This window comes from Schistocerca cancellata, chromosome 2 (genome assembly GCF_023864275.1).
Source record: "Schistocerca cancellata isolate TAMUIC-IGC-003103 chromosome 2, iqSchCanc2.1, whole genome shotgun sequence".
NCBI classification, from domain to species: Eukaryota; Metazoa; Arthropoda; class Insecta; order Orthoptera; family Acrididae; genus Schistocerca; species Schistocerca cancellata.
This window is the reverse complement of record NC_064627.1, coordinates 365,793,839-365,820,916: the sequence shown is the minus strand read 5'-3', so window position 1 is coordinate 365,820,916 and position 27,078 is coordinate 365,793,839. Positions and strand designations below refer to the sequence as shown.

The window sequence follows — 27,078 nt, the reverse complement described above, 5'->3', positions numbered from 1 at the left end:
CTGCATTGCGCCACGTGTCGGAAGCAGCAACACCATATGGGGGTGGGAGGCAGTACTGCAGTCTGTCTTCATGCATACATCGAAACACATCCCAGTCTGCTACTTTGTAGGATGTATAGGGAGGAGTGCCAATCAGTATTGAAGGAACTAAATATCATGTCATTATTCATGTTAGGACCCCACTAGACAACAGGATCCTTTTATAGTTTTGTTTTAGCTTTTCCTTGACCACACATACCTTTCTTTTTCTCCGAATTCACACTTTTCCGCTCGCAGAGCTAGTTGTTGCGGTGCTTTTGGGTTTTTCTGTGGGGAGCAATTGTACAGTTGTGAATTTTCTGCCTAAGATTTTTTCAGTCTGATGTATCAGATTGCATTATCTGTGCTTCCTTAACGTCTTCTTACACTGCACCGACATGGAAAGGAGAGAGACTACAGTTTGAAAATTTTTGAAGGATGATTACGTATTTCATCATAGACAGTTGAAGGTCTTCTGTTAGTCTAAAACTCCATTGAAAACGTACGGATAACTTTTCTAGACCTGTCCTCCAGAGGCCGGTACTTGTCAGCTGCAGAGACGGGAGGTAGTTAAAGAGGGGCGGAATTAGTTGAACGAAGATAAAGGGAAACTGGCAAAGAGAAATGGATAGAGATAGAGCGACAAGTCATTAGAATTCTTCCACGCAGTGTGTTCGTAGTTGCTACAATATGGCAACGACGTTCGTCAGAAGCAACGCTTGTGCAGCGGGGGAAAAACAGTCCTGCACATTATTTAGCCGACTGCGATTTTTTTCCGACTATTTGAGGCCACGCAGTCGCGATGGCACCATTGACATGACTGTGTGAACGAGGTTTTGGTCGAGACCTATGTTTTTCTTTTTTTGTTTTAATAATTTGAATCCCTGAAATATAGGTATATTACGCCTCAGAAGGATTTTCCGATTACGAAAGTATTTTATAAGTTACAGCTTGTTGAATGGAGCTGTGTACCGACCGAAATAGCCTATAGGCAGCTGTAGGCCCTCGATAACTTATTTCAAGCAGCGGTTCAACCAGTATACGAAGTTCTGTCGAATGAAAATTTGCTTAAAAAATGCACCTGTGTCAATACACAAAACGAAAATGAGAGCTTCAACACGTGGTTTTGGAAACTAGTACCAAAACACCTTCGTTGTGGGGCAAAAACTTTGAAATAGGAGCATTTATAGCTGAAGGTGCATTCAACAAAGTCTGCTTATCTATTCCGAAGACCATGAACGTGTTACGGAATCGTCGTAGGGACGAATTGGAGAAACTTCGCTGAGTTATCTGGAAGGAAACGAGTGGCCACCTCGAAGCAAGAAATGTCTCTCTTTGTTGGTAGAGCCCATAATAAAAAGAATACAGCAGTCACTTCAGATCCGGAGGAAGAAAAAATATGCCTCTATAGTCCTGGGATCTCGTATTAACAGTAAGTTTTGAAACAAAGCTGTTTTTATTACTCCAGACTTTAGACGCATTTTTCTTTAAGCAGTATTTTTCAGAAGTATTGATTTTTTGAGTTATTTTTCAAACCCACATCGTGAGGGCTCCCCATATTCATAATAATTTAATAACTTTTTTATTTTTATTGGTTTCAAAAGGAGCCTCCAGTCTGTGCAAAGCATTGCGCAAACCAGCGCATGTCGCAAGGTGCATATTTTGACAAGAGCTGCAGCCGTCAATTTTAATTTGCCATGCGATAATTTGTTTTTCATACTCGAATGTGTGTATAATGAAGTGGTAAAGCCCTCATATTAATAAAAACAATTCTTGTATGAAAAAGAGATTGTGAACTTCGCATATTTTTCATGCCTATTGATCGGAACCGCTCTTTAAGATCCGGTCCCTTATCTCATAATTGCCAGCGCAGTGACAGAAATAAGGAAATGAATGCAGTCTGAACATCGTGGCCGCAGGCACGCTCGATTGCCGTCGCGGATACCGTGCTTCTGACGCCACTGGGACACAATCGAAATTTCACTCGCGGCGCCGTTGAAACTTCATACGCTGTAAACGACGCCCCGCTAGGTGTACGATACGCCCGCGGATGCGGGAGGAGTTACTGTACGCCTGCTGGTGCATACAGGCGGCGGAATAGCGCGGCGGTGGGCGCTCATCGCGTATTCATAAGGCAACGCAGATAAATACTTGGCCAGCGCGCGCGGCTGACGCCAATGTGGTCGCGAATGGACTGCGTCGCGCGCTGCGCTGCTAATTGTGACGGACACATTATTTCCACGCGCCAAATGAGACCGCCTGGCTTGGCTTCACCAGCTGAACTCGGCCGCGCGCCACTGCTTGCGTTCCTCTTGCTAACTGGACACTACAAGCTTATGCACGTAGAAGCTTAAACAGCGTGCGTTTTAACGTTAGCTTTTACCCAACATTGGCATTTAAATTAAGGCAGTTAGGCCACATCGTGCATTGATGATCCGAAACATTACGAAGACTGCCCGCCGCGAGACTGAATGCCACCTGATATCGTTGCGGGTCCCTGACGTGACAAGGAAGGTATACACAGACATGACAAAGTCGTGGGATTGCGATATGCACATATAGAGATAGCTTTAGCATCGCGTACACGAGGTATAAAAGGGTCGTGCGTTGGCCAAGCGTCGTTTGTAATCCGATGATTCATCTGAAAAGGTTTCCGACTTGATTATGGCCGCACGAAAGGTGCTAACAGACTTTGAGCGCGTAGTGGTAGTTGGAGCTAGACGTATGGCACGTTTCATTTTAAAACTGTTAGGGAATTCAATATTCGGAGATCCACAGTGTCAAGAGTGTGCCGAAGTACGAAATTTACAGACATTATCCCTAACCATGGACAACGCCATGGCCGACGGCCTTCACTTATCGACCAAGAGCAGCCGCGATTGCGTAGAGTTGCCAGTGCTAACACACAAGCAGCACTGCGTGAAATAACTACAGAAATCAATATGGGTCGAACGACTGATTTATCCGTTAGCACAATGGGGCGAAATTTGGCGTTAATGCGCTATGGCAGCAGACGGCCGACCCGAGTGCCTTTGCTAATAGCACATCACCTGCTTCGCCTCTCCTGGGCTCGCGACGATGTCGGTTGAGCGCTAGACGACTGGAAAACAGTTGCCTGGTCAGATGAGCCTCTATTTCAGTTCGGAAGAGCTAATGGTAGAGTTAGAATGTGGCGCAGGCCCTACGAAGCGGTGGTTCCATGTTGTCAACAACGCGCTGTACAAGCTGGCGGTGGTTCTTTAATGGTGTGGTCTGTTTTTACATGGAACGTGCTGGGTTCTCTGGCCCAGCTGAAACGACCATTGACTAGAAACGTTTATGTTCGGTTACATGGAGACTATTTGCAGCCATTCGTGGACTTCATACTCCTAAACAACCATGGGATTTTTATGAGTGTCATGCGCTATATCACCGGTCCATAGTTCTTCACGACTGGTTTGAAGAACATTCTGGACAGTTGTTGCGAATGGTTTGGGCATCCAGGTCGCAAGACATGAGTCCCGTCGAATATTTATGGGACATAATCTGGAGGTCAATTCGTGCACAAAATCTTGAACGCAAAGCTTCTCAGTTACGGACGGCTATAGAGGTAGCGTGGCCCAACATTTCTGCTGGGGACTTCCAACAACTTTTTGAGTCCATGTCACGTGGAAATGCTGCACTACTCCTGGCAAAAGGAGATCCGACACGATATTAGGAGGTATCCCTTAACCCTTATCTCCTCCCTTTACAAAGCCGACCCAAGGGCCGAACGTTGGGTAATTTACTGTCGTAAGGAACTTTGACAAAGGGTGGATTGTTACGGTTGTGCCTGCGAATGAGCACGTCGGGAGCGGCGAATCAGGTCAGCTGATAGCGTACTACCGTCGCGAACATATAAGGCAAGTCATTGAGGGACGTCGAAACCACAGGAGTTGGACGAGGCTTTGGGCCTCCATGTCTCATCACATAACTTAAAGGTCGGAGGCTCGCCTGCTCTGTAGAGCAGGATACGCAGTCCTCCTTCAAACGATACGACAAATTCCTAGCCGTGCTCTGTCGAATGGCAGCATCCCCGTATACAAGGCGTAAATATTTCTGGCTCCCTCCGCTTCTGTCGTCGATCTATTGAACTCAAACGGGACAATATGTCAGACGTATACTGCTTTCTCCACTCGGCACTCCATTTCCTAGCGTCCACAGCTCTACACACTAACTCCAAATGACAACATGCAAATTGAATTAATAACAGTGATCTGCAAATAAAACATGATGATCGATCAATAAACCCGTAGCAACGGGAAAGCAACATGCAAAACAAAAACGCCATGAACTTACGCTCCAACCTAATAACTGGCGTCAAACTGAAACCCGTCAGAATTTTTGATGAGATGGCTCTAAGCACTATGGGACTTGACATCTGAGGTCATCAGTCCCCTAGACTTTGAACTACGTAAACCTAACTAACCTAAGGACATCACACACATCCATGCCCCAGGCAGGATTCGAACCGACGACCGTAGCAGTCGCGCGGTTCCGGACTGATGCGCCTAGAACCGTTCGGCCGCCGAGGCCGGCTCAGAATTTTTGAGGGAAAGTTTGTCGAATATGCACTGTTTTATGCTGTGTAGTGACCTCAGTATCGACGGCGGCCTCTGTGATTTATGCCGTAGGTGGCGACAGCGAGGAAGACGAGGACGTGGAGGTGGACGTGGAGCAGTGCTCGGACAGCGAGGCGGGCTGCGGGGGCGGTGGCGACGCGGCGGCCTGCCGGCCCCCGGGGGCGCCGGCGGCTGGCGGCGGGCGGCGGTCGCCCAGCTCGGCCGTGGGGTCGCGCTCCGGCTCCGAGGAGCGCGAGACGCCGCCCCCGCCCGCCCCCTCCAGGGTGAAGGTGCGCTGCAACTGCGACGAGCTGCTGGCCGCCGAGTGCCACCTCGAGACCAAGGAGCTGTGGGACAAGTTCCACGACCTGGGCACCGAGATGATCATCACCAAGACCGGCAGGTAGGTCTGCCGCGCTGCGCTGCACACTCCGTGTCTTCTCTTGACTGGTCCGTATATGCAGAAGAAATGTTGGATGTGTGGGTCCGTGGTCACGAAAAACAATTTATATCTGTTTCTCAGACTAAATCCTACGTAGTAGCTCCGTCATGTGTGTACTGTATGTAGTGCACACAGAAAATACAGAAAGGTGAAGATATCGGTTTACAGCGAATTCAGTTTCGTAGGTTAAGTACGGGAGAGTTAGATCAATCGTTTTTCTTTTTCTTTCTTTCTTTTTTTTCTTTTTTTGCTGCTATTAGCATTTTCGTACACAGTGTCATTCAAAGACAAGTAAAAAGCATTGTTGACATTATTGCGGCATTGCCACTAGAAGTACAAGAGATATCATAAACTGTAAACATACGTGAGTGGTCCATCTCACCCATAGGTGTATGGGTGAGATGGACCAGTGTACTGGGTGAGACGAACCATATAAAAATGACTACACGTGAAGAATAGAGTCAATTACAATTACATATTTCTATATGGAATATGTTGTAATGAGTACAGAATTGTGCTATTAAATGTTTCAGCCTAAAACCGTTTTATCAGTTTATTACAACGCTTGACCGAACATTCACTTTTCTAATGAATCGTTAGTTTTGCTCAAGCATTAGCGTGTCTCTTCTCTCTTACCATAGCACTCACGTTTATTACCAAAGGTTGAACAACGGTAGTGAACTACCGTCAACAGGAAACACACTGTATCCAATCGCCTTTTTTATTAGTTTCGTAATAGGTTTTACCAAACCCAATATATTCATTTTTCACCCTATTCATCAAAACTGCTTTCGTAATCTTCTACAATGTCCGCAGTATTCTGCGTATGAATGTCACTGTCGGTTATTAGCAGTATTTTCGTTTTTTAGTTTCTTCGGTCTCGCTTTTTCTTCACCCATAATTTACTTTGGTGATCGTTTTCCTTTCTGATTTCTGTTTTCTTCTTTTCTCATCCCTCTTCTTTTTTGCAGTTCAAGAGTTTAGCACTTTGGATACTGTTGTTGCTCTCATCCTAAAACCTGTGATTATATCAATAGAAGGAACACGTGATATTTCTTCCAAACGGTTTGTCTGTGTTGCCGTATGTGTAGTCAGTTTTGAGGCATTAATACTGGATCATAAGTTTAGTAGGAGTTGACTTCGAAGTTGTCTCAGTGAAAGAATTTCACTTGTGCAGATAACTGCGTTCTTTTGACGTGGTTGGTATCATCAGGCCTTTTGATGAGCTTTGAAGTGGGTTGTTGGTCTGTGTGTGAGATTCAGCTTTCCCATTTCTTGGTACATAAGCGTCTTCCGACAAATAAGCATGGTTAGGACTGCGACCATATTCAGTGGTGTTAGTCCACTTGTCTTGAAGCCAAGTGTACCATTTTCACCGTCGGACGATGTAGCCCACGCTGTGTTGACCAGTTTTCAAATTGAAGACGGCTAATTTTCCTGCTTGGATTGCTCATCGTGAAAGTGCTGCAGAAGTTGTAAAGACAGCTTTTCAATTTGAAAAATGGGCGGTCCAGGGGCTGCAAACGCTGCGATGTATGTCGAGGTTGTCTCACTAAAATAATCCCTTCTTCCCCTGCAAGCTCTATGTTTCCTAACAGCTTGTGTGAGACCTGCGTCCATCAAGTACAAGCGATACTTTGCCAGCTGGTTTCCTGAGCGTCAAATAGGTTTTTAACTAATACAAATACCAAGTATGAAAAACCACATGTTATTAAATCCTTTTTCAAAATATAAATTAATCTTCTATTATCACCTGAGCTAAATTGAATTGTGGTCCACCTCTCCCAATTGTCCAGTAGAGATGGACCATCCTGACTCTGTCTGCATATAGCGAACTCGGTAGTCGTTTTACGTTAGTTTCATTCCTATATATTTATCAAGCTCGCAGTAAAAAAAACTGCATAGATATTCTGCAAACTAACCGTTAAAATAAAAATTGCATAACTAGACAATGAAACATTTCGTGTTACAAGAAGAAAGAATGCGATTTGTCTACAGAACTAGCACGAAAATAACAGCAGCACTTTTACACCACGTTCGTTCACACAAGAGCTTCCTCACAATTACAGGGAGCCAATCAGTAGCGGTGCATTTGTGAAATGCGCCACTGGTCCGTCTCATCTAGTGATCCAACTCTCCCGGAATTGTCCTATTGTTTGGTGCAAATTGTGTTCTGAAGCATTCCAGTAACTTTCTTATACCTCGCCAGAACCTAAGACGACGTGTCTGGTAATACAGTACGAGATGTCTTACATCAGTAATTATTGTGAAAGAAGTCCGATATGTCGATATACAGGTGGCCAATAAAGAACCAGATGCTTACAAAAAAGGTAACATATAAATAAGTGTGCTATGAGTCCCTTTTGTTGTGATCATTTATATAGTGGGTGATTAAAATCAAACTTTCGCTACTTGAGAGAACCCCCATGGAAAACGAGTGATCATAGGACAATGAAAGTTTGTTGAAACATTTGTAAGAACACGCCGAAGAGAAATAATGAGGAAACCATTGGAATAAACACATTTTAATTTCCACGTGAGGTGGTAACATTTATTTACTGAGTAAAGTGTTTACGTTCCAAGTTAAAAAAAATTGCTCAATGTGACTACCATTTACATCCACGACAACCTGATACCGCAGTAGGAATACCATTTCACGATTGTTCACAGCACTTTTCAAACGGTGGACCATGGACTGTTCAGCTGTCGTGACACAGCTCGTGCACTGTTTCGGGATCGCAAACTGCATGCAGCATTCTCGTCAACTACGGCAACAGTAACTCCTTCAACAGTTTGTGGTGCAATTGGCCGTCGGCCACTTCGAGGAGCAATTCCCAAATCACCAGTTAATTCGAACTTATGAATCATGTTTTTCAACCCCTGTGCGCAAAGAGGACGTTACTAAATAGCTTTATTGTATCGATACTCGGGAAGAGCAGCAGCACTATTCCTGATGTTTTGATAAAATGGTTTTACGAATAAAGCCCTGTTCACTTTGTCCATTATAGAGCAAAAGATTAATAAAACAGACAAACAGCAGCGATGGATTCCTGACTGGAAATGGAGACAAAATGTCCAATGAACACGTGTCCTAAAATGTATCGTTGCCACAGTAGATGGCCTTGACGAACGAAAGGTCCTCTGACCACGTGTTGTGTTTTCCTTGGGTGTTGCAGGTTTTATGATTGACGCAACATACTGTAAGGCGCAGGATGATCCGGAAATTAATCGAGAACAAGCCGAGGTCGTGTCTGTATACTGCCAAGCAGAAGGAAACGGTTGAGAGGCAGAACCCGGTGTTCCGAATATGGTATACGCACGCTCCTCCGCCCCCCTTCATTTTCGTCTTGACAGCACCCACGATCACACAAACGCCCAAAAAGGGTTTGAAACGTTGTGTGATGTGGTAGATGTCTGTGAAGGTACTGGTTTTGGTGTAGCCGTGTTGCCTCTCGACCGTTTCCATCTGCTTGACCGTCCACAAACACCGAGTGTCTCATTTCTAATTTCCTATTCAACTAATGCCTCGAGGACTCAGTACCGATGCCAAGATTCTGTTCTGGTGCTACCTACTTCCCAAATGAGACGTAAGATATGAGTTGCTTTAACTTCTCATGATTTTTTGTGGACCTGAGTTTGATCATTTCTACAGTTTGAACTCCTAGTGCAGTGTCTGGATGCGCCTGTACTGTGAAGCCCAAAGTATCCACCGAAGGACTTTATTTTTTAATACCTGCATATGCAATATTTGGGTCTTCCTATCGAGGCCCCTTGATATGCTCCGATAAAGGATTTTTGATTGTAATGTTGCGTTGTAGAGTCTAACTTTCGTTGAGCTGTTGAGCTCCCTACTGCGGAATAGTGGCAACAGTTCGCTCGCCATGCCGGAGGCTCTAAGCTTTGGGTCTTGCACGTGTCTATGAAAAAGAAAGTCGATCCAATGTGACTCCCAGATGCTTGGGTAGTAATGTTTCTGTCTACCTGCGTACGGTCTTCGCTGAAGTATACTGCATTTGTTTTCGCCTACTTAATTTTAATCTTGGTCTTCACCACACTGTGGTAAAGTTCAGCTTTGTCTGTATTCTCCTGATACTGGCGTTACATTGGTGTCCACTCGTAAAGTACGCCGTGTCCTCAGCGAAATGTACCAGTTGAACATTTGCAATCATCGGCATGTCGTTGATGTAGATTATGACGGCGTTGGCCGGAGATCCAAATGTGCCGTCTACCGCATAGCTGTGAGCGGTGCGCCGGTTGTGGTCAACCCCTTGGAATTCCTGAAATTGGCATACCAAGAAAGGTTAGGATCACCTAAAATTATTAATAAAAAATGTTAAACTATAAATTTCCAGATCTCTGTTATTGGCTATGCCAATAACGCGCGGGATAGCCGCACAGTCTAAGGCGCCTTGTCACGGTCTAAGGCAACTTGTCACGGTCCGCGCGGCTGCCCCCGTCGGAGGTTCGAGTCCCCCCTCGGAGGTGTGTGTGTGTGTGTGTGTGTGTGTGTTTGTTGTCCTTAGCGTAAGTTAGTTTAAGTTAGGTTAAGTAGTGCTTAAGCTTAGGGCCCGATGACCTCAATAGTTTGGTCCCATAAGGCCTTACCACAAATTTCCAAATTTCTGTGCCAATCAGAGTTGATCCCATCGGCACCTCATACCGCCACACCAAGTACTGGACAGTTATGAAAATGACGTAGGCAATCTGGTATAGTTCTTTCTCATCGGAGCCTCCACACACGGAAACATACAAAGTGATACCGCACGAAATACCTTGTTTTTTAGAGTTATCAGTCTGACTGGCTTATAGGGGCTCGCCACGAATTCCTCTGCCGTGCCCACCTTTTCATCTGACAGTAGCACTTGCATCCACTTATGTCCTCAGTTATTTGTTGGACTATTGCAGTTCTGTCTTCCTCCACAGTTTTTACCTGCTACAGCTCCCTAAAGTACCATGGAAGTTTTCCTTTGATGTCTTAACAGATGCCCTATCACCCTTTCCCTTTTTGTTAACAGTTTTTCCATATATTCCTTTCCTCGCAGATTCTACGGAGAACCTCCTCATTGCTTACCTTATCAGTCCATTCAATTTTCAACATTGTTCTGTAGCACTACGTCACAAATTTTTCTATTCTCTTCTATACTGAACTTCTCACAGACCATGTTCTACTACTGTGCTCCCAACTTACATTTTCGGAAACTTCTTCCTCGAATTAAGGTCTATGTTTGATACTGGTAGACTTCTCTTGGCCAGAAATATCCTTTTCACCAGTGCTAGTCTGCTTTTCATGTTCTCCTTGCTCAGTCCATCATGGGTTTTTCTGCTGGCTAGGTAGCAGAATTCCTTAACTTCGACTGCTTCATCATTCAGAATTCTGATATTAACGTTTCTCGCTGTTCTCTTTCTGCTACCGAGCGAGGTGGCGCAGTGGCTAGAACACTGAACTCGCATTCGGGAGGACGACGGTTCAATCCCGCGTCCGTCCGTGATTTCTCTAAATCGCTCCAGGCAAATGCCGGGATGGTTCCTTTGAAAGGGCACGGCCGAGTTCCTTCCCCGTCCTTCCCTAATCCGTTGAGACCGATGACATCGCTGTCTGGTCTCCTCCCCCAAACAATCCAATCCATATCTTTCTGCTACTCCTCATTACTTTCGTCTTTTGTTGATTTACTCTCACTCCATATAATGTACTCGGTGGATTGTTCATTCCATTCGCCAGATCCTGCAAATCTTCTACATTTTCACTCAGGATAACAATATCATCAGCGAATCTCATCATTGATATCCTTTCACCTTGAATTTTAATCCTACTCTTGAACCTTTCTTTTATTTCCCTCACTTCTTAGATATATACATGGAAAAATAGGGGCGTAAGACTACATCCCTATCTTACATCCGTTTTAATCCAAGCACTTCGTTCTTGGTCTTGCAGTCTTCTTGTTCTCTCTTGGTTCTTGTACTTAATTGTATATTACCCGTCTTTTCCTGTAGTTTACCCATATTTTTCTCAGAATTTCGAACATCTTGCACCATTTCACATTGTCGAACGCTTTTTCCAGGTCGACAAACCGTATGAAAATGTCTTGACTTTTATTCACTCTTGATTCCATTAGTAACCACGACGTCATAATTGCCTCTCTGGTGCCTTTACCTTTTCTAAAGCCAAACTGAGCGTCGTCTAACAGATTCTCAGTTTTCTTCTCTATTCTTCGGTACATCATTTTGGTCAGAAACTTGGATGCACGATCCGTTAATCTGATTATGTACGCATCACAAAGCCGACATGGTGCCATTGCTATGTCCAGCATTGTCGCTGGGAGCGCCACTGTTGTGCCTTTCAATCTGAATTTGAACGTGAAATAATTATCGACAGAAGACGCATGGTCCGTGAAGTAGATAATACAAGAATTCGTGTTTCGGAAATCACACTGTGTAGCGTGCATCTTCAGTGTCGGAATTCAGCAGTGGCAGGAACGTGGCCTGTCGAGACTGCGATATTGCTGTTCGCGTTGGTTGGGATCCCACGACAGCCATGCGAATACGGCGTTAATGGGCGCAGGAGGGCACACTCGACGCTGTGTGTCACGTCAGCGGCCCCAGCGCCCGAGGAGACAGGCATATTGACTCTGCCGTGCAGGATGTAAGCCATGTCACGTACCTTGAGTCAGGAAAGGGGTTTGCATGCAGCATGATAAGTGTCCACACGGGCAGTGCAAACACTTTCCGTTTTTAAAGAACTCATAATTTTTCTGGTTCCTTTACATTATTTTTGTCGTAAACACATATTGATTAAAATGGTTTTCCACTTGAACAGTGACTCGCTCAAACAGAGGCAGGTCCGCGATATTCAGTGCTAAGATAGAAACATAAAACTCACTGAAAGGTTGTCATTTTCTCCGTCACGTTTCCTTATTTGACATCGCGTGCTTTTTCTACTCTCTACGTTTATTTAACAGTCCTGTAGCATGTTCCACGTCGGAAGTCTGTTCTCGATAGCAACTCTTTTTAAATACTTAAATACAGGGAACCGTGTCGCTGCCGTCTGCTCGTGTAACACTTCGCGTGTTTCCTTTCTGTCACCAATAATGAACAGTATGATAAAAAAAAATAGCTTGCATCAAACGTGCAGCAAAATGAAAATCGTCGATAAATTTTTAACGCACCCTTCTGAAAGCACGACAAAGACCGAAACGGCAGAATAACATACCTGACTGATAGCCTGCGTGGTAAATTTTCCTTCTCATCGACTTCTTCCCTGCTATCGTACGTACTCAGTACAATAGTTGATGTCTTTTTGGTGTATTAACTCATTTTACACAGATGGATATTGCCGTTTGTGAACTTAATGACAAGTTTGACTCCCGATTTGTGCTAGCCTTCAGATGTTGACTAGTAGTATCATACCCGCGCTCCAGACCTTGTGGCTTTACTATGATTCTGCCCTAGGTGTTCCTCATCACCTCCTATCTAAGTATCTATGGAGAATTTTTTTCAGATGTATCTTTAATGACTCATTCTGCGCTGTGACTATGTTTCTTAGCATGCACTACTGTTGTTGTTGTGGTATCCAGTCCTGAGGCTGGTTTGATGCAGCTCTCCATGTTACTCTATCCTGTGTAAGCTTCTTCATCTCCTAGTACTTACTGCAACCTACATCCTTCTCAATCTGCTTAGTGTATTCATCTCTTGGTCTCCCTCTACGATTTTTACCCTCCAAGCTGCCCTCCAATTGCCCTACAATGCTAAATTTGTGATCCCCTGATGCCTCAGAACATGTCCTACCAACCGGTCCCTTCTTCTTGTCAAGTTGTGCCACAGACTTCTCTTCTCCCCAATCCTATTCGATACCTCCTCATTAGTTATGTGATCTACCCATCTAATCTTCAGCATTCTTCTGTAGCACCACATTTCAAAAGCTTCTATTCTCTTCTTGTCCAAACTATTTATCGTCCATGTTTCACTTCCATACATGGCTACACTCCATACAAATACTTTCAGAAACGACTTCCTGACACTTAAATCTATACTCGATGTTAACAAATTTCTCTTCTTCAGAAACGCTTTCCTTGCCATTGCAAGTCTACATTTTATATCCTCTCTACTTCCATCATCATCAGTTATTTTGCTCCCCAAATAGCAAAACTCCTTTACTACTTTAAGTGTCTCATTTCCTAATCTAATTCCCTCAGCATCACCCGACTTAATTCGACTACATTCCATTATCCTCGTTTTGCTTTTGTTGATGTTCATCTTATTAGTCAATGTACATTACATCCATGTAATGTCCAGAAAAGAAATGCCTTGTTATAAACTTGGTTGTTGTGTCATAAACAGCACTGCAACGGTCTGCAGAACTTTCCATTAACACTTATTAGCCGGCCACGGTGGTCTCGCGGTTCAAGGCGCGCAGTCCGGAACCGCGCGACTGCTACGGTCGCAGGTTCGAATCCTGCCTCGGGCATGGATGTGTGTGATGTCCTTAGGTTAGTTAGGTTTAAGTAGTTCTAAGTTCTAGGGGACTGATGACCACAACTGTTAAGTCCCATAGTGCTCAGAGCCATTTGAACCATTTTGAACACTTATTAGTTTGGTTTCCGGCTATAGTATAGTTATTTGCTGATTATGATCTGAACGTCATTATGAGGGCAAACTGAGGCTAGATACGCATACCAATGAATGTAATAGCATACTTACATGAGCAACCCTGGTGTACAATGTCCGTCCTGTAGTAGACTGTAGTGTATGTTTACAAGTTAAAGTACGTAAGTCGATCAGCCCTAGACAAATGGAGTTGCACACCTGTTGGAACTTGCAAACGTGATTTTCATTTAAGGGCAAACAAATGAAAGCAGCAAAGAAGCGGGAATGTTCTTCAAGTCCACATTTTCGCGTAAAATATATCCGAATCACACAGTGTACCCAAGACTGTTCCAACGATTTAGTGAAACAGGACAATTGGTACCACAGTACAACGATCGAGGAGGGACCTACTTGGGATCCTTGCTTGGAAGATGCTGCGCTTGCTAGAGTGGATAAGGCGCCTGAAAGTAGCACTCGGTTAGTAGCACGTGAAATGACCAACTCACATAGTAGGCCTACTATATGGCGAGTATAAGTGGAAATGTAGCTACACCGTTAGTATTTGCAGAAGGTACATGCTTTGACTCCTGCTGACATCGAATTTAATGTCGTCTTCGGCTAATGGTTCTTGCAGCGCACTTTCCAGCGTATGTACTTTTTACGGATGAAGCTTGTTTCACCAGAGACGGATGGGTAAACAACATCAATACTCATGCTTGAGCCTATCAGAGCCTCCACGTGTAGGTTGTGAAGGGCCATCAACGCAAATTACCAGTCAACATGTGGGCAAGCATAGTCAATGATTACCTACTAGGGCAGTTCCTCCTTCCTCCCTTCTTTAAAGCACCAGTACACCCAGTCTTCATGAAAGACACACTATTCAGATGCCTCGAACATATCCCTCTCACTCTCGCCTTTATTTCTTTCTTCTCTCATGGACAGTGCTGCAGACACGTGTCTGAGCGAGAACAAAGTCGTTTCGCTTTTGTTCGAAACTTGGAGAACGTACATTTAGTCACATGTTCTGTGGTTGTCTGTTATCGTGAATTTAGAGTGTGCAGCACTTGAGAAGTGAACATACAAGAAAATTCTGAATTTTAGAAAAGCGATTCCTCTACGACCATTATTGTAGAATGTCAAAATTAATGTCTACATAGGTCGCAGTCTGAAAAAACAGGTGCCAAGATGTTACCGATAAACTCTAAACCACACTTGATGAAGCGCACAACAATGCGGATGTTTTTCCTTTACTTTTATTCTGTAAACATGCTTCTTGCCAAATTTCAAGTTTCTAGGTCAATGGAAAGTAGCCAGTAGGTTTTAATGAGTTTGAGAGTGTCAATGAGTTTCAGAGTGTCAGTGTGACACAAGTGGCCGTATCATTTTATTGCTTTGGCTTAGAAGCTTAACTTTTTCACATCCTGAAATGAACCAATAACTTTCAACAGGATACATCAACCAGCTCCTGAGAAAAAGACGTCTTAACAGACGGACAGGCAGTCGTATAAAAATGGCAAAAAAAAATTTTTGGGTGGTATACATATTAATAATTTCCGAATTTTTTCCTTTACTTGTACTGTGAAACCTTGCTTCTTGCCTAATTTCTTGATTGTAGGTCAATGGAAAGTGCTCTGTAGTTTTCGATGAGTGAGTTTGTTGGAATCAAAATACATGAGACATAAATTACGGTACCTTTTGATTCCATTACCTTAGAACCTTACATTTACTACACTGTCGAGGAAATATAGACCTTAGTATGTGACATAAATTTCAGTTTGACGTATCTACCTGTTCCTGACGGTTTTTAGCAGTCGGGCGGACGGACAACAAATTGATCCCACAAGGGTTCGGTTTCTACTGATTGAGGTACGAAAACCTAAAAAGAAGGCATGCAAGGAGCCCACTTTTCTTCTTCTTACTAAGTTAATATCTTGTGTAACATAAAGGTAGTAAAATCTCACGGATTTCTACTAGGCATCGTTCGTCCATTTTGTGGGAATAGCGTGGCCCCTTGTAAACACTTCTGGCGCTGAAATTTAGTGCCGCGAACATTGCCGGGCAACAGTGGCCGGCAGTGTTGTAGTACATATGGCTACAATGTGTGTGTGTGGCCGCAGTGTTGCCGGACAACATTTTCAGGGTATATTGTCGGCGATATGAAAATTTTTATGGCCCCTGTAAACGTAGTTGTAGAAAGCAGACAAGCTATGACCCGTGTGTCTTGTGCAGATTATCCTCCCACGTAAAAAGTCGTTTACCTAGCGACTTGTTGCCATGTTCTTTACACAAGTATGTGTAGCAGACTGCTCAGATACAGCGTCCACAATCGCGCCACATACGCGTTCAGTCTCGACAGTCACGCTTGATAAACGAACTTCTTCGATCACGATAGCCCTTCCCTTCAGTATATGAATGTTAATGTTTCAAGAAACGCCTGCTGCTGTTCGGGAGAGGAACATCGATCGTAATCGAGGGTAGGGGCAGGCGGCAGGTGCGGCCAGCAGAGAGGAAAGTTTGCACTGTGTTGCGGAGGAGGCGAACCGCGCAACGCGGGCCGTGTCTACCTGATTTACGCCGGCTGCGGCGATGAATGTCGACATCAATCAAGGCGCTGCCTGCCGGCTCCCGCCGGGCCTGCCCAATCTCGTGTGTGTGTGTGTGTGTGTGTGTGTGTGTGTGTGTGCGTGTCTGTGTGTGTGCAGCATCCGACGAACCACCTTATGTGCCCACACCATGGAGTTTCATATTAACTGAGCGTTGTGTATTGTTCCCTCACGTCTTTTTCTACTTTGGTGGTACTTGTTGTTTCGCGTAACGACAGTCATTGACCTAAACCTCACGGTGCAGTATCCGGGTCAAGTCTAAATTAAAACTCTTGCTTTCCAGTGGTATTTTTTTTTCAGTTTTCATCTCCTCCGACAAGGTGAGCTCTTCAAAAGACTTGATACATCGTGGCTTATATTCGAGGAACTGCGCGACAGATTTCTGTTTCTTCAGTTTTCAGCGCGGAACAATTACTGTCGTACTATCACACCATTCTTGCAGTAGCCTGAAGGAAATGCGAGGAATCACGTTCCAGTGTTAAAAAATATTTGTAGGCATACGGAAGGCCGCCTTGAGCATTCGCCCTGAAGGATGAAAAGACTTTCGGTAATTTTTCTCTCTGCTTTATCATCATCATCATCAAAAACAACAACAATAGCAGCAGCAGCAATCATTTCACACTCCTTTCAGCATAAAGGCTCCATTTAGACTTTTCTAAGCGTTACAGCTTTCGAGTGTACACTGCCAGCCCAAAAAGTCTCGGGACTTGATTAATAAAACATAGAGAAACGTTCAGGTGGATCTTTGAATGTTTCACGTGTTCAACATAGTGTTCCTCGACGTGAGTACAGGGCACAGAACTTCCGTACCCTGTTAAACTCTCAAGAAAAGTCCTTCCCATGCATGTTGTTCAATTAGGGCATAAAATTGGCTTGAATATTGGTTGCGTAGTCAAACCATCGACCCTGATTGGGAATTTCTGCATTTTGTCATTTTGTGATAGCTTCGCACTGATAACACCAAGTTTAGTCACGCGTGATGATTTTTTCCAAAAATGAACTGTCCGCGTTTTGCATTTAAGTCTACTCGTGGCAGGCGTCCATGCTTGGTTGTTTTTGTTCGGGAGTCAAAGTGATCGGGACTAACCTTGCACACTCTTTTCTCTTCTTCAAAACATTATGGAGAATGTCTTGAACATTTGATTTAGAGATGTCGCTCCATTGCAACTTATGACATAACAATGTTGACACACTACGGCCGGGCGTCATGTGCTTAACACTACCTTCTCAGAACTTACTAGTCGAATGCTCGTCTGTTGTTTACAGTTGTCAGTTCAAGCTAAAATCATATCTCGCAACTTTTTGGATGGGTGATATAAACATCTATGTTGCTCTTGATTGTTTTCTAATGTGATCTGTCAATAGCTTTGAGTTTTGTATTGTGAGAAGTTGTTTTTCCTTTTTATTATGATCGGACGAAACTACTTTCGTCTGGCCATAACTGTCGGTTATTTGATTCCTCTGGAGCAATGCTCACACACATGAATATTAGTTCACTTCATTACATAACTGAATAAAAGATTTACGTCACTTTGACACACTCCTGTGTCCCAGGAGCACTGGGTAATTTACAGCTGTCATTGATAAGCAAGGCATCACGTGATGCTCTTATTAACAAACATTCCTCTTGAAGTACAATGTTCAGCATTTACTGAGGAACAATCTGATGACAAATTGTAACAACTCGTTTGTCCTACACTACAATGTTAACTCCTTCAGGTGAAGTTACACGCTGGGTTAAGATCACACATTCTCGACACTGTTGACCTCAGTGTGAGGGTGCTGCTATGCTGAGAAGGAGACGTGGTCTTCTGTAGTGTCTGCCATTAGTTTTCTCGGATTGCCTGGTATCGATTCGGGTTGCCGACTTTGATGAGGCATAGCGATCTCTGGACGATACTGCAGTTTCATCTGCCCCCCTCCCCACCCTTCCATCCCCCACCGCCCACCCCTTCTGCCCTCTTAGCGCATACCCTGGCTATACTCGTGATTCGCGCTTTTTGCTGGTACTAGATGACCTGCGATAAACTGAACCTCTTGTTAGCACATATACTTGAGCAGTCGGTGCTAATGAAACTGTGCCTGCAATTCTCTTTACATACAATAGCCTTTGAGATCCTTCTACGTGATATTCCCCACGCACTGTGACTCCACTTGTGCCATATTAATCTCGCAGTCAGAGGCTATACTGGTGTGTACGTAAGAAGGCGGGTGGTCGTGCGATGCGCAGTGGAAAGAGGGAGTCTACCTCCTGACTACTAAGGTGACTGCCTGCACTATGTTTGTGCGTCCTCTTATAGAATACTTCTGCGAGGTGTAGAATCTTTACCTGATAGGACGCCGGCCGGAGTGTCCGTGCGGTTCTAGGCGCTACAGTCTGGAACCGGGCGACCGCTACGGTCGTAGGTTCGAATCCTGCCTCGGGCATGGATGTGTGTGATGTCCTTAGGTTAGTTAGGTTTAAGTAGTACTAAGTTCTAGGCGACTGATGACCTCAGAAGTTGTCGCATAGTGCTCAGAGCCATTTGAAACTGATAGGACTGACAGAGTGCATCGAAAAAGTTCAAAGAAGGGCAGCAAGTTTTGTATTATCGCGAATAGGCCAGACAGTGTAACTGAAATGATACAGGATTTGCGCTGAACATCATTAAAACGAAGGCGTTTTTCGTTGCGGGGGAATCTATTCACGAAATTCTAATCACCAACTTTCTCCTCCGAATGAGAAAATATTTTGTTGGCGCCGACCTACGTAGGGCGAAACGATCACCATTATAAAGTAAGGGGAAACAGAGCTCGTACTGAAAGATATAGGTATTCGTTATTTCCGCGTGCTATACGAGATTGGAATAATAGAGAATTGTGAATGTGGTTCGATGAACCCTCTGCCAGGCACTTAAATGTGATTTGCAGAGTATCCATGTAGATGTAGGTGTAGACGCTCCAGACAGTATCGCCATTTTGCGACGTCTGTCTGTTCGAAGTGTGTACAGAACATTTAGCGTGCAGTTTTATGTTAGGTTAGGTCGAGTATAGTGAAGGTACTTTACCACACTAATGTTCATTACGAGTGGTATAAAACAAAACGACAAGTGCACTTCAAGGCACAATAAACGACTTAACACGTAAGATTCATGCAAACTGGTCACAAATCGATATTCAACAGGTATAGATGGAAAATGCAAAATTGTAAACTTTGGTGGCCGGTCGATGAGTGAGTGACGCTGCAGCGCTGTTTCACGGTGCAACTAGGAAAAATAGTAAGTGCTTTGTCGATACCACGGTATAAAGCCTTTCCCAATTTCATTCATTGTACTCAGTTGGACAGTAACAATGCCTCGCAGGCAGGCGCTTAAACAATATACACGGACATCAGTATTTGAAAGAGTACGTGCACCTGGGCTCAAAGAAGCCGGTTGCAGTAATAAGCGAATAGCTCGACGTTTGATAGAAGCGATGTTGGCGGGAATAGGAGGACCGTGGCCGTGGCCGTGGCGTCAGGAAGGAAGCGGTCGACCTCGAGGGACGACAGAACACAAGGACTCAGTAATCATGAGCACCATTATTAGGCGTCTCGCAGAAAGGTACCTTGACCTATGTACACCAACAAGTCCATTTACAGCCTGAAATCTCTTTGACTGCATTATAACTTCAGTGACGAGTCTCTCTTCGAACAGAGCCCCTTGACCAACGAAGGTATGTCTGGAGACACCCCACACATTGTTTAGATAGCAACCTGACTGTCGCCCGCCATACGGCTCGACAACCAGAAATAATGGTCTTGGGTGCCATGTCATTTCACAGCAAAACCCGTTTGATTGTCATCGGCGGTGTTCTTTCAGCACATCGGTGCGTCGACGACAACTTACGCCCCGTTTTGTTGCCCTTCATGGCAAGCTATTCTGGGCTTACATTTCAGCAAGATAACGCCCGCCCGCACACAGCGAGAGTGTCTACTGCTTTTCCAAACCCTGTCTTGGCCATCAGGGTCGCAGGATCTCTGCCCAACTGAGAAAGGTTGGAGCACTATGGGCAGAGCCCTCAAACCAACTCAAGATTTTGAGGAAATAAAGCGCACGCTATCGCCCAGGAAGACACTGAACAACTCAATCAATCAATGCCAGGCCGAATAACTGCTTACATAAGGGCGAGTAGTGGCCCAAGGCGTTATTGACTTGCTTAGTTTGTGAAGCTGCTTGTCGTCAATAAATCATCCAATTTTTCATTTGTTTTTCTTTGTATATACATCACATCTACCGATTTCCGTCTCATCGGATAATTCCTTCGTGGTGCGACATTCTTTTTCTCTTTTTTCTCTTAGAGTGTCTTATGTTAAGAAGCGTCAGCGATAGTGTTCCGAGCAAATGTATTTTTTTTTAGGGAGATTCAGAAGCAGAAACCGTGCCCTGTGTAGTGCTTACTCCAGCAATGACTGTTGTGAAATTAGGCAACAGCTGGGGGGTATGGCTTGGGGAACGGGCAGACACTGTCATCACACGGCCGACGCCACTAAATATTTTCCTTCTCTGTCTCCGCAGAACCGATCACGCACCCAACTTCTTTCGCACACCAGTATATTGCACTTTGACAGACAGCGTCATTTATCCTGAGGGACATGTTGGAGACACAATTTTTTCCGCATTTTCTGAGCGGCTCCTTGTACTGTTTGATTCTTAAGTTCCATGTACTTCTCTGAACACGGGCTGCCGGTGTTCACGGACCTGCTACGCCAACTGTGCGGCCGCCGCGGACGCAGTTTTAGTGCCGCGTCACGCCAAGGACAGACATGGCCACTTGCGCACCAATGGCAGTGCGTGCGCGACTGGCGGCTGCGTAAAACCCGCTTTCTTTTGCCGGTGGCCATGTTGCGGGGACACGGCCAACAGCCATGCGCGCGTAGCTGCGAGGCAGCCCGCGCCCCGTCTTGCGCCGGACACCAGAGTGTGCGCCCGACGCTTGCAGGGATGTGCCCAACACCAGTGGCGAAGCTACTACCTTGATATAGTGAACAGCTTAAGAAATGTTGCAATTGTCAAATTACGACTAAAACAGCGAGTAGTGGGTCCAGTGTTCATCTGTGAAACTAATCAAGAAGACTGGAGGCGAGCACTGTACGCTCAGTAGCTTGAACGTCATTTATCTTTTTTCTACCCTGTCAACGATAACGTCACTTTATAAGAACAAGATAAAAAGTCTCTCGTCTGGCCTATAAACGTCATTGATAGAATGAAAATTGGGGTTTTGTTGCGGCCATGCAACTTGCGCATTACCATAGATCAAGTTAACTTGTGTGATAAATACTTTCGGGTTTTAAGAACATTGGGTGTATTACATTGAAAATTGGTGGAAAAAATCCTTTCTTGTGGTTAGTTTATCGCAAAGGGATATTGATGCACGGATGGGGAAGACTGAGCCTGTCATTTCATTTCCAAAGTTTAAGAAATAGATAGAATCATTCAAACGAAGTCGTAATCCTGCCGAAGAGAACGAACGAACACACGTTATACAGCCGCCACCCAAAAAGAAAGTCGGAATTCCTAGGTCGATAATCCTTTGCACCAGTTTTAGCATCCTCTGACTTCCACCAGTTCAGAGTGGTAAAGAAATTTGTAGTTGCAAACTGTTTTGAGTTCAGTGGAGATGTTACAGACCTATGTATGCTTCTCAGACTTCCCAGATTCGCACCTTAGTTAAATGACATACTCACTGGAAATTTTACAAATACCAAGAAGAGGTCTACGTGAAAAAATGTAAATTTTAACAGCAAAAAAAAAAAAAGGAAAAAGAAACACGTAGTAAGTTTCTCATTATAACAAGGTTTCATTATGAGCTGCAAAATGTGTAAATGAAATTATTCATAATTTTGGAGAGAGTTGGGTGGAAGCTGAAAAGCTGGGCGCTATGTGAGCGTCGGAACTTTATTCTACATAAAATCTGAAGGTAAATTCTGGGACTGCTTCTTCTTCTACTGTCAACTTTCTCATTTCATAATTTTTAAGTCAGATTTTCTGACCCGTTTCTAATGCCCCATTGATGACGAGACGATAAACGCTAATCTTCTACCCCATTTAAAAAAAAAATCATTGTTGTCCCACACAAACATTTTCAAGATGAATTGTAAATTGCACTGTTTCGCATGTATAACACTGGTGTCCACAATAAAAGCAACAAACGGCTATTTGCCCGTCCTGCAACTAATTCACGATATAATCATATAACCATACAAACTGCCAACCAGATGCTGCCCGTACGATCGTGCACTGCACGGAAGATGACATTCTGGTCATGCTAACAATGTGCTAACAATGACGTCAGGGCACCTATGAAACGGGGTAATGTTTACCGCGTAGCGCCCCGCAGCCACAATCGCTGTGTACACAGTCACACGCGGTGCAATACGGCACAGAGAAGACGCTAACCAGACTCTATGCGGTGGAGGGCCATGGGAAGAAAGTAAGCTGGACAATCGCAAACTGATGTGGTACGATGCCTTAATTCGAATCGTTCTGCTCTTTCTCTGATGTGGCGACAGTTTATGGAGACCGAAACTGTATCCCGAAGACCAGTGCGGTGCCACCACGTGTGACTTCAAAAGGGCATACCATTATTTGGCTGTAAGGACACGACGGTACTGCCTTATTACTGCACGGCAACTGGCATCCGACCTCGTAACATCCAATGGATGTGTTGTATCGAGGCAAACGGTGTGCAGAAAGCTTCGGCGGAGTGGCCTCTATTGTCGCAGAACTGCGTATGTTTACCTCTGGTACGTCTTCAGGGAAGGGAACGTGTAGACTGGAGTCATCAACATGTCACCTGAACGCTCGAACAGTGGGCCAATGTTATTTTCACAGATGATTCCCGATTTAGTCTGGAGAGTGTCTCGATGTACTCGCAACTGGAGGAATCGTGGAACACAATTTCGGGACCCAAAAATTGTGAAAAGAGACCGATATCGAGAAGGTTTCGTAATGGTGTGGGCAGGGATTATGTTTATCACTCGAACTACTCTTAATGAAATTGTATGTGTGAATCGGCAAGGTTCAACTGCTATCAGGTATCGTGAGGAGATTTTGGGACCTCAAAAATGTTCAAATGTGTGTGAAATCTTATGGGAATTAGCTGCTAAGGTCATCAGTCCCTAAGCGTACACACTACTTAACCAAAATTATCCTAAGGACAAACACACACACCCATACTCGAGAGAGGACTCAAACCTCCGCCGGGACCAGCCGCACAGTCGATGACTGCAGCGCCTGAGACCGCTCGGCTAATCCCGCGCGGCTTGGGACCTCATTTCCGGTTGTTGCGAGGTGCTGCGGGCTCAGACTTCGTATTGATGGATGATAATGCTCGACCTCATAGAGCACGAGTGGCTTACGTTTTCTTAGAAACAGAAGATATCGCACGCAAGGGGGCCTGCTCGCTCTCCCGGTTTCAGTCCGAATGAGCATGTCTGGAATCCACTAGGGAGACGGCTTGCATCGCGTCAGCATCCACCAACCACTCTTCAAGACTGCGAGCTGCTCTGCAGGAAGAATGGGCGTTATTGCCTCAACATGAGACTGATGACATCATTCACAGCACGCCCCGTCGTTGTCAGCCCTGTGTTGCTGCCAGAGGTGGTCGCATACTATACTGAGTGCATTAACCAGTTGCTGGAATGTGTGTGCGAATCCGTTAGGTTGGAAAAAACGAAGAAAATTTTTGTATACCGTTATCGATGTTGCGGTTGTTTACGTTCCGTATTCTATACACTGTGTCTGCTTTACTATTATCTGTTTATACTGCTTTGTGGCAAAATAAACGCAACCTTGCTAAATTTCAGTTTGTTGCTTTAATTTTGGACACCAGTGAATATGACAGTGTTTTTTTAAATGCATGTTGCTGGCGAATGCTGCAAAAAGACAAGACACATTTTGTACATAATATACTGAATTGCGGACAGTTGCAGCCAGATATCCACATTTTTATATAAAGGCAACAAACACCTCTGTGGCTTTAAAAAGTTTATTAAAATCGCGACCGGTTTCACGCCAATTTAGGTGCATCCTCAGGTGATATAATTGTGTCTAAAACATTATTTAACGCTTTTCTTGAAGCGTTTCCCCGTCCTCCACGTCATTTTTCAACGCTTTCTAGATGCCTCTCCCCGTTCTTGACGCCACTGATAAAATTAAAACCCTCACTTTTTCCTGTATTAGATAAAGGACCAGAAATTGCTCATACCTCATTACATTAACGGATTAACGGAGACAGTATCAAACATTCCTACTCCAAGTAGAATAGGATTTTTTAAATTATTTTACTATACACGTTACTTTCGCATTAGCAAATTCTGAGTATATTGATATTCACATAGATTCCTAGATGAATGGATAATAATGACAATTGACACCGGTCCAAATTCTATTCGAAATAAATTCCCTGACTGCGAATGTCTGTGTTAGGTATAGATACACTATCTACACTGACGAAAAAAATCGCAGCACTCAAAAAGATAAAGTAATGAAATTTCGGGAATACGTTTGTCTAGGTGGCATATTTTATTGATTAATATTACAAGGTCACAGTTTTATGTAAGCGCGTGATAATCCATTGCAAATGTGAAATGCTGGTACATCAATAATCGGTGTAACCAGCAGAATGTTGAATGCAAGCACGGAAACGTGCATGCATTGAATTGTACTCTTGCCGGCGGAAGTCAGTTTGTATGAAGGACTTCCTTGTCTGCTGCACATGGTACTTCAGTAGAGGGTCGTAACGCTGTTTGTGGATGATGTGGACTTGTTGTCCAGTGATGTCTCATATGTGTTCGATGGAAGGCATATCTGGTGATCGAGCACACCTAGACAATATGTTGACTCTCTGTAGATCATTTTGAGTTCCAACAGCGGTATCTGGATGGACGTTATTCTGCTGCAAAACAGCCCCTGGAATGCTGTTCATGAAAGCCACCACAACAGTTTGACGTAGAAATTCGCAGTCCTTACGTGTGGGAGAATGCTCCAGCTGTCATTTCAAATCACACCCCAGACCATAACTCCAGCTGCAGGTCCAGTGTGTCTAGCACGCAGACAGGTTGGTTCTAGGCACTCAACTGGCCTCCTCTAAGCAACACACGATCATCATTGACACCAAGGCACAACCAGCTTTCATCAGAAAATACAACAGACCTCCACCGTGCCCTCCAACGAGCTTTCGCTTGATACCACTAAAGTCGCAAATGATGATGGTTTGGGGTCAGTGAAATGCACGCTACAGTACGACTGGCTCGGAGCTGTCCTTGAAGTAAGCGATTTGTAACAGTCCCCTGCAATTTTTACCTTCTACAAATACACCTAGTACCACGTAAGTTATTCCCTGTTGTCTTAACACACTTTCTATCATCCTGTACCTTTTTCTGATCAGTCTTTCCCACACTCCGATTTTGGAGCCTCTTCATTTCCTACCTCATCCATCCATCAAACTTTCAACATCTTTCTATAGCACCCCATCTCAAATGCTTCTGTACTCTTTCTTGACGGTTTTCCCACAGTTCGTGATTCACTACCATACAGTGCGGTGTTCCGTACATATATTCTCAGAAGCAGATATTTTTTGTCCAGGAATTCACTGTTTGACTGCCCTAGACAACTTTTCATGTCCTCCTTGTTTCTTTCATAATATGTTATTTTACTTCCAATGCAGTAGAATTCTTTCACTTCGTCTTCTGCGGATTGGGTGTTTAGTTTACAGCTAATCTCATTTCTGATACTGCTCATCAGATATGTCTTTCTTTCATTTGCTTTCTATGGACTGAGAATATTTTTTAGACCAGGGTTCTCAAACTTTTCACTGATGGAACGCTTTGAGAATACTGGTACTTTGATCGAACCCCGCGTTTATTATTTTTTTTAATGAGAAAAACTGTTTTTATCCATTGATTGCTTCAATTTTAAGTCATAATAAAACTTTAAAAATTTTTATAGTCAAAGTGCAGAAAAAACGGCGTGCTATTGATATTTCAATTCACGCAGAACACCGTTTGGGAAACTCTGCATTATACTGTTCATCCTGCTCAACAGGCTCTGTAGTTTTTCTTCCCGTTCACAACTTCATCTGCAAATTTTATCACTGATATTCTTTCAACCTGAGTTTTAATCCCACTCTTGAACTTTAGTTTTATTTTTGCTTTTGTTTCTTCGATGCATAGATTGAACAGTAGTGACGAAGGACCGCATTCCTGTCTCACACCCTTTATAATCTGAGAACTTCCTTCTCGCAACTTACACATATTGTGTGTTTACCACCTTTACCTGTAACTCACACCTATTTGCTGCAGTATGTATGGAAATGCTGTGAGATGACGCGGCCATTTGGATGCACTTTTAATAACTTTCCTTATATCTTGACCACACTTTTATTTTTCAGAAACCTTACGAGTTTCGACTTTCCGTCATTTTCAAAGGCAGAGCTATGTTAGTCATATAAAATCATTAGATATGTTGTATCACGTCAGCATTCTCGATACGAGACAGTATCTAATGATTTTATATGACTGACATGACAATGACTTTGAAAATGCCGGGAAGTCGAAACGCGTAAGGTCGTTGAAACATAAAAGTGTGGTAAAGACATAAGGAAAGTTATTAAAATTACCCCTATTTTCCTCAGTATTTCGAACATCTTACGCCATTTTACATTGTCGAACGCTTTTACATTTGGTAGTGAGATAATTATTATTTCAATTATTTCAGTGTCAGTTTATTAAAATACCGAGTTTGGGGAAACATTTCTGAGAGTCATAAAGTCTTATATAATGTGTTAATGAATTAACAGTACATCTTTATATATTAAAAATACTTTTTAGTATGTG

At 43.9% G+C, this 27,078-nt stretch overlaps 1 protein-coding gene across 1 annotated transcript in view; it reads left to right on the top strand.

Moving 5' to 3' along the window:
* The first annotated feature begins 4,661 nt into the window (after positions 1-4,661).
* LOC126154130 (T-box protein H15-like) overlaps positions 4,662-27,078 on the top strand; it is a 370,779-nt gene continuing 348,362 nt past the window's right edge. The window contains exons 1-2 of the mRNA XM_049916116.1: positions 4,662-4,666; positions 4,816-5,001. Of these exons, the coding sequence (XP_049772073.1) occupies positions 4,662-4,666; positions 4,816-5,001 (191 nt within the window). The remainder of the gene's footprint in view (positions 4,667-4,815; positions 5,002-27,078) is intronic.